Here is a 9,436-nt window from a genome sequence, read left to right on the forward strand (position 1 = left end):
TGGAAGAAATTATTGCTTCTTTTATCGTTTAGTACATTTATCTAAACAAGATACCACGATTTACCTTAAATTTGAAAATTTTAGGGGGGGGGGGGGGCTGCGCCCCTACTAGCTGATGGATCTAAAGCTTGAACTTGGGGTTTTAGGGGGGGGGGTGCAATATATTTAATCCAAAGAAAATCATTTTTGTACCACGATATTTTGGCAGTTGCACTCCCATTTTTTTTTTTTTTTTTTCAAAAAAGGAATACCGTAATCATACTTGAGAGTACGAATTATCCTGTGTAAAACATCCCAACGTTGAAATTTTTCTGTTGTATATTCGGGCCGTGTTTTTCTTGTGCGTGATTCGCCTACCATCGCGTTGGCTTTTCATTCTTCTAACATTTTCACAAGTAAATTATTTTAAAAAAATCCACCATCAAGATCTGCTTTTTTCGTCGCTTAAAAAAAGGTTTAATGTACACGATACACCTTTTTAAAACGACAAATTTTTTTTTTTTTATTCATATAGACTAATTTGCTATTAGGGAACAAATGATACAAAACTTCAATTTCGATCTGACAACCGAACCCTTGTAATTTTTGCATCTTGCAGAATGTTTATCGATGTTACGGTCGAATTAATTGCGTGTTAAGATATTTTCAAAATTATTTGTATGGGTGATGTTCAAGGAAATGGTGACATCTCATTCTAAAAAGAACCAAAAAAATTATCGTGCAGGATCGAATCATCTTTGGCTCGATTTGTCTAGTCATTCTACATGTTTGGTTTTAAATTTAGAGACGTGCAGTTTGTTTCCTGATTGAAATTTATAACGCATGAGTCCAAGGAAATTTTGAAAATTGCTCGAATATTGAATTAAATCCACATGCTACAATTTTGTATCTTAAAAGGAAATGACGGACACAGAAGCTAAGGTCCATTTTCGAGTCATCCGATTTATTCATGAGGCTGGTAAGAATGCAAAGTTGCTTAGTCGCTTTTTCAAGAAATTGGCTCAGACACTCTACATGTTAATATTGCATATAGTTAGGTAGGATTCACTCGATTGACGGTCAATGTAATCTTGACTGAGATTTGGACTTTCAAACGTGATCATATCTGTTTCTTTATGAAGTGTATTATTTCTAACAAGTGTGTGGCTAGTATTGTTATGACATGCAGAATCCTAATCCGAGATTCCTCTGACTCTTAACCCCGCTTTTATTTTGTGACTTCTGCGGGGGAGAGTCAGAGCGGACTCCATATTGAAAAGTGGGAATTCAGCGACACCAGCTGGTGTCGCTGCTTTACCTACCTCTTACAACTTTATTTCGCGGACCCATCTTCCAAGACGCGAGGATTCAGTTATCGGAAGATTATTCTACAAATACATCATGATTAATACGATGCTATCGCCGTTTAAACGATGGAATTTTGTGTTTACATGTGCTGACGTCATGCGCAAAGAAATCAAATGGCGAGGCGGCGACCTAATTCAAGTGATGCTCCATTTGTCGGTGTTAGGGCCGTTTAAACGGCGATAGCATCATATTAATCATGATCTATTTATAGATTTATCTTCCGTTAACTGAATTCTCACGTCTTGGAAGATAGATCCGCGAAATAAAGTTGTAAGAGGTAGGTAAAGCAGCGACACCAGCTGGTGTCGCTGAATTCCCACTTTTCAATATGGAGTCCGCTCTGACTCTCCCCCGCACATGTCAAATATAAAAGCGGGGGTAAGAGTCAGAGGAATCTCGGATTAGCAGAATCCCATCTCTACATTTTCTTTGATTCCAGGGTTAAGGCTGCACATGACCTCTGTTTCGTTGGCTACAGCGTCAGTCATCTATCACAAGTTCTTCAGAGAGAACTCACTCCAACAGTATGACCCTTATGTAAGAGTAATCATTGTTAAAACAAACAAAGCTCTTTCTGTTTTACTTATAGATTTATCAGGTCCAGTCCAAAGACTATTTCTACCTACGTAGCTACTTATAGCTGCCTAGGTATTTAAACCTACACCAGGTAGCTATTTTTACCTACTTTTTCCTATATTTGCATTTTGTGGCCAAGCGTAGGAAAGGTGCAATATGATGTGTACCAAATTTCTTGATTCACTTACACTGACAGCTTTGAGAAACATACTTAAGAATATTGATTGATTGTATATTGTTTAACATCCCTCTCAAGAATTTTTCACTCATGGAGACGTCACCATTGCCGGTGAAGGGCTTCCAATTTAGGCCTATGCTCGGCGCTTACAGCCTTTGAGCAGTGAGGGTTCTTTAGTGTGCCACACCTACTGCAACACAGAAAATCCATTTATAAGGTCATCTCCGAGGACCCATGACATTCACACCTGATGCTGAGCGTTTGGCGATGGAACTGTCACTACCTGTTTTAACGACTTAGGTCTGTCGCGGCCGGGATTCGAACCCCGGCCTTCCGCATGCGGGGTGTACACTCTAACCTCTAGGCCACCGCAGTGGTCTACTTAAGAAGTTGTGTCTTAAGACATACATTTTACTTATGACACGTCTTAATCCTGAGATAGCTTCAAGTAGGTCATCACTAAGATTTTGAGATTTTGCACCAGGAAAACAAAATTAACTGTTCATTTGATAATGGTCTTCAGCTGATAACAGTTACTGTACACATGATTTAGAAATGTTTTGATGTATTGTTATCATGGTCAGAGAACAAAGTATGGAAATGTTTCAGACAATTCCAGGGCACTTAAATTGTTAAATCAATTGGTTTTATTCAAATGTAATTGCGATTTTATTGCTACATCTTAAAAATCTGTCGGAGTATATCAGGATAAGGGCCACCTCAGCAGTCACTTCTTTTTCTGAACCTGAAAAAATGATGATGAATTATGTACAAGATGATTAGATAATGCAGAAATTTTAATACTTTTTATTGATTGAGAATGTTGCTTTCAAAAAAGATTATATTTTGATGAGGAATCATTTAGGTAAGGACAATTTTCATCTTTTCTTTTATCATATCAATAAATTTAAAAAAGTTGGATTCTTTTTAACTTTGTTGGTGACTGGTCTTTGAAAATAAGGAAAATAGGGAATGACAATTGAAGTAATATGTTGACGTTCTTGGGTATGCAAGTTTTCTTTTCCTTTAATGTTGTTAATGGATTTACTTTCAGCTGATTGCTACAACAGCCTTGTACTTGGCTGGAAAAGCTGAAGAACAGCATATCAAAATACGCGACATTGTCAATGTCTGCTACAGGTAATGTCAATTATACGACATCAAAATACACAACATTGTCAATGTCTGCTACAGGTAATGTCAATTATACGACATCAAAATACGCGACATGTCAATGTCTGCTACAGGTAATGTCAATTATACGACATCAAAATATGCGACATTGTCAATGTCTGCTACAGGTAATGTCAATTATATGACATTCAGAAGTCTTATAGATGACAGAATGTAATAATTAGGCATGAAATGGAATACAATCTACTTTGGATTTATTGAAATTCAGGGAATGGCCTAAATTGTTCATTAATTCTTAAGTCCAACTTTAATAACCAGTGTTGAGCCATATTAAAAGAGCTGTTTACTTGTACGGATTGTCCGTATTTTCCACGGATTTTAAAGTCAAAATACGCTCTACGGATTCATGTTAAGAATCTACGATTTTCCACAAATCTGGAAAAAAAATCAGTTTCCGAAATTTGTCGATCGGTATGATAAAAAAAACCCTTGTCAATTGAATTAAACTGGTTCCCTGCTGATTAGTACGAGGAGTGAAGCGAGGTCAATAGGGAACCAGTTTAGTCAATTAAAGTTACCATTGTTTAAAGCGCACCATTGATACTGATTTATGTCAAAGTTTTAAAAAAGCATGGATGGCGAATGTCAGATTGACGAGAATGCAAACGAAACATCCAAACCCATTCAGAGGTTCAAAACAAGAACAAAAATATGCCCAAATTTTATATCTATATGATATAGATGATGTTATTGGGGATTTATTTTCTTCAATTTAGTTCAGTATAAGTGACATCAATATATGGGGAGTAAACTTTATCTTTCTAGTACATACTTGGCAGATTTATTTTTGTTTTAGATCTTGTGAACATGTACTTGGTACCAAAATGCTTGAAACTGGGAAATAGGCAATTTATGTATAACATGTAAATTAATATGTTCTTTTTGTAATGTGTGTAATTTGTGTTTTGTTTTAGGACGTTACATCGCAGTAAGCCACCGCTGGAAATGGGAGAAGCCTTCTGGTCTCTCCGAAACACCGTGTCCAACTGTGAACTGTTTGTACTTAGAATGCTGCAGTTCAAGATCTCTTTCCAACATCCACACAAGGTATGCAAAGAATGGCGATGTACGATCAGGAAGTGATGGGAATTACTACATTGCTGTTTATGTTATAAAAAATTCTCATATCTGTACAATGTTTCATCGCCTCTTTTTCTGTTTCAGAGAGTGATATAGAGTATTTCATTTAGTGTTTCTGCTGTGTTATTTTCACTCAAGGCGCACAGAAAAACAATTTCGTCATAAACATAAATTTTCCTCAAACCATTCATAACTACGTTCGAGTAAGAAGTATGTTTGAAATTTGTCCTGGTTCGAATTTTGTCCATTTATAATGATACAGGGTGACAATTTCCTAATACCATATTAATGGAAGGTTTAACAAGACACAAATTTAGGATATTTTCCCATAAAAATGAGTATATATATTTCTAGCGATAGCTAAGTTTAGCAACTTTATAATTCCAAGAAAGGTTTTAATTATTACCTCCTATATGCAATAAATTGTAAGCAATATTCAATTTTAGCGATCTCCTCACTCTCGCTAATAATTCCAAAATTAAATATTCACTTAAAATTCTGCTTATACCGTATTTAGTATTTTATTTCTCACATGTGAATGTTGATGAAATCAGAATTTACTTTTCAAATTGTCAAAAATAAATGAAAGTACATGTATGACACAGTCTCTTTTAAAGTTGATCATTTGATCCACTTGCATACTTCAGGACGGAGGGTACACAACTGAAGGTGCATATGTTTTGTAGTATAACGGAATGATTTTCATACTAGTATTGCAGACTTCATAGTGGGAATGTTTTGACGGAGATTGATATCGAACACCTTCTCCATTGTTGTGATGTAGTGGGACTCTGACTTGTAATATCTATTCTTGTAAGCTTATAGATCAACACAGAATTCAGTATACCCTCAAACGTGTTCAGTAAAATGCATCAGGCTTGACCTGTACTTTAATATTTTCTAACATACCTGTATGAGGGACAAAATAGAGTCCAATAACGTTCAGATTGTTGTTTACCTTGAGTCTTATGAAAACGATAATGAACTTCATACGTTTAAAATAAAGGGTACAGATCCAACAGGCATCTTATCGTTTGGCAGTTTGGAAACTTTTCGCTTTTAAAATTATGATTGTGAATGTTAGTGATTAATTTTTCTTCAGTGTTATTATTGGTTTCTTCTCCACATTGTATCGTATTGAAAGTATTGAACTATGTTATGTACTGGTATATATAATTCATGCTCAGCTCAATTTCACGTTGATAGCTTTATTAAATGTGAAGAACTTATGTACAGTCAAACCTCATTATCTCAAACTTGATAGGACTGAGAAAAAACTTTGAGATATTTGAGGATTCAAGATATCAAGGGTAAAATGCTGAAAGGATAAATTGTCAACATGTACACAGTATTCGAGATATCGGTGTTTAAGATTTTGGTGTTTGAGATATTGGTGTTTGAGATATTGAATGTTTGAGATATCAGTGTTTGAGATATGAATGTTTGAGATATTGAATGTTTGAGATATCAGTGTTTGAGATATGAATGTTTGAGATATTGAATGTTTGAGATATCAGTGTTTGAGATATGAATGTTTGAGATATGAATGTTTGAGATATTGAATGTTTGAGATATTGAATGTTTGAGATATCAGTGTTTGAGATATTGAATGTTTGAGATATCAGTGTTTGAGATATTGAATGTTTGAGATATCAGTGTTTGAGATATTGAATGTTTGAGATATCAGTGTTTGAGATATTGAATGTTTGAGATATCAGTGTTTGAGATATTGAATGTTTGAGATATCAGTGTTTGAGATATTGAATGTTTGAGATATCAGTGTTTGAGATATTGAATGTTTGAGATATTGAATGTTTGAGATATTGAATGTTTGAGATATCAGTGTTTGAGATATTGAATGTTTGAGATATCAGTGTTTGAGATATTGAATGTTTGAGATATCAGTGTTTGAGATATTGAATGTTTGAGATATCAGTGTTTGAGATATTGAATGTTTGAGATATTGAATGTTTGAGATATGAATGTTTGAGATATTGAATGTTTGAGATATGAATGTTTGAGATATCAGTGTTTGAGATATGAATGTTTGAGATATTGAATGTTTGAGATATTGAATGTTTGAGATATCAGTGTTTGAGATATGAATGTTTGAGATATTGAATGTTTGAGATATGAATGTTTGAGATATTGAATGTTTGAGATATGAATGTTTGAGATATTGAATGTTTGAGATATGAATGTTTGAGATATTGAATGTTTGAGATATCAGTGTTTGAGATATGAATGTTTGAGATATGAATGTTTGAGATATTGAATGTTTGAGATATCAGTGTTTGAGATATGAATGTTTGAGATATGAATGTTTGAGATATTGAATGTTTGAGATATCAGTGTTTGAGATATGAATGTTTGAGATATGAATGTTTGAGATATTGAATGTTTGAGATATGAATGTTTGAGATATGAATGTTTGAGATATTGAATGTTTGAGATATGAATGTTTGAGATATTGAATGTTTGAGATATGAATGTTTGAGATATTGAATGTTTGAGATATTGAATGTTTGAGATATTGAATGTTTGAGATATCAGTGTTTGAGATATGAATGTTTGAGATATTGAATGTTTGAGATATGAATGTTTGAGATATTGAATGTTTGAGATATGAATGTTTGAGATATTGAATGTTTGAGATATGAATGTTTGAGATATTGAATGTTTGAGATATGAATGTTTGAGATATTGAATGTTTGAGATATCAGTGTTTGAGATATGAATGTTTGAGATATGAATGTTTGAGATATTGAATGTTTGAGATATCAGTGTTTGAGATATTGAATGTTTGAGATATTGAATGTTTGAGATATTGAATGTTTGAGATATTGAATGTTTGAGATATTGAATGTTTGAGATATCAGTGTTTGAGATATTGAATGTTTGAGATATCAGTGTTTGAGATATCAGTGTTTGAGATATGAATGTTTGAGATATTGAATGTTTGAGATATGAATGTTTGAGATATTGAATGTTTGAGATATGAATGTTTGAGATATTGAATGTTTGAGATATCGGTGTTTGAGATATTGAATGTTTGAGATATCAGTGTTTGAGATATTGAATGTTTGAGATATCAGTGTTTGAGATATTGAATGTTTGAGATATTGAATGTTTGAGATATCAGTGTTTGAGATATGAATGTTTGAGATATTGAATGTTTGAGATATGAATGTTTGAGATATTGAATGTTTGAGATATGAATGTTTGAGATATTGAATGTTTGAGATATCAGTGTTTGAGATATTGAATGTTTGAGATATCAGTGTTTGAGATATTGAATGTTTGAGATAATGAATGTTTGAGATATCAGTGTTTGAGATATGAATGTTTGAGATATTGAATGTTTGAGATATGAATGTTTGAGATATTGAATGTTTGAGATATGAATGTTTGAGATATGAATGTTTGAGATATTGAATGTTTGAGATATTGAATGTTTGAGATATTGAATGTTTGAGATATTGAATGTTTGAGATATCGAAGTTTAACTGTATCTGTAATTTTCTATGTAGCTATATACCTAGTAATAAATCTTGCTATTTGTCACTAAATGAAATCATATTCTTGATACAGAGTGTGGCAGTAACAGGTGCTTGTTAATTAATTAATAGATACATGCACCTGTTAATCATTGTAAGTAACAGACTAATAGAAACCTCACTACACAATTCAGTTAATTAACACAATTTCTTTTTGTCAGTATCTCCTTCATTACCTGAAATTCCTAAAGGACTGGTTTGAACCTTACAAATGGGAGACAACCCCTATAGCAAGAAGTGCCTGGACATTTCTAAAAGACAGCTACCATGGAACTCTGTGTTTGCGACACAAACCCCAACACATTGCTGTCGGATTAATCTACATGGCCCTGCAGTGTCATGGCGTAGAGGTGCCTCTTCAGACCAATGTCGCAGTTCCCTGGTGGAAGGTATAACTTTAGGTCTTACTCTCTTAAATTGTACTTCAGGAAGTGCCCACTCCTGATATTGTAAAATTCTTGGATCGTCTGTACTGTACAGGTGATCCAAGGGTTTCAGTGAAGCAGGTGTGGATGGGCACATCAAGTGCATGTTGGTGTATGTGAGCAGGATTCCACACAAATTACAATCTAATTAAAATTAGCTGTTTTGAATCCGCTGTTGCTGCTGTTTGTAAGTTTAATTAGATTGCACAAACTAAAGCCAAAATTGTGTCTCATTAAGAACAAGGCTATAAAATGTCGAGAAACAAAAGATATTCAAACATTAATAGATAGTATAATATATAGAATTAAGGGACAACTTGATCACTGAAATAAAATATCTTTGTGTTTAAAAGAACATGAAGAAACAATTCAAATTAGGAATAGCATATATCTGTATGTTTTGGAGGGAAAAACCGATAATTTAAATCTCAAGTTTTCAAAATAGAAGATAGATTAGACCGTATTCAAACACAGTGTGACAGGATTATCAGATGTCACTGCTTGATTCTTGACTATCTCTGCACACAAGTACTAGGCATGGGGCCTCAGGTTGGAGTTAGATTATTTTTAAGATTCCAAGTATCTGTGTGAGCAAGATGACTAAGGTGGGCACTAGGCTACACAGGCTTCTCTCTCTCTCTCTCTCTCTCTCTCTCTCTATCTCTAGCGACCAAACCTACTAAATGAGGACGTCCTCACAATGTGTAGAAGAGAATACACATATATATTATTCTAAAGGCAAACAAGTACTATGTTAGGTATAGCTATAGGGATACCTATAAAAGTTTATCTAATGCTCTCTTTTGAATTACGAAAAAAAGGTTTTTGAGAGAGAATATTAGTAAGGACATGTCCTCACACCACTTGTCCTCACTAAGCTAATATTTTGTATCTACATCTTTCATATGGCTGTAGGTCACATTTATGAGGACGTAATTGTGAGGACATTTATTTGTCCTCATAGTGCAATTCTTGTCCTCACAACGTCTGTCCGTTGGTTGAAATTTGTCCTCACTTTACACATTTTACTGGCTCTCTGTGTGTGTGTGTGTATATATATATATATATGTATGTATACA

General features: G+C 33.9%; 1 protein-coding gene across 1 annotated transcript in view; it reads left to right on the top strand.

Annotated features, from left to right (window-relative positions):
• Positions 1–763: 763 nt before the first annotated feature.
• Positions 764–9,436, top strand: part of LOC125654641 (cyclin-Q-like) — an 11,982-nt gene continuing 3,309 nt past the window's right edge. Inside the window, exons 1-5 of the mRNA XM_048884633.2 lie at positions 764–958; positions 1,787–1,884; positions 3,156–3,241; positions 4,210–4,342; positions 8,094–8,321. Coding sequence (XP_048740590.1) covers positions 901–958; positions 1,787–1,884; positions 3,156–3,241; positions 4,210–4,342; positions 8,094–8,321 — 603 coding nt within the window. The 5' untranslated portion in view covers positions 764–900. The remainder of the gene's footprint in view (positions 959–1,786; positions 1,885–3,155; positions 3,242–4,209; positions 4,343–8,093; positions 8,322–9,436) is intronic.

Source organism: Ostrea edulis, chromosome 7 (assembly GCF_947568905.1).
Source record: "Ostrea edulis chromosome 7, xbOstEdul1.1, whole genome shotgun sequence".
In the NCBI taxonomy this organism is placed as follows: domain Eukaryota; kingdom Metazoa; phylum Mollusca; class Bivalvia; order Ostreida; family Ostreidae; genus Ostrea; species Ostrea edulis.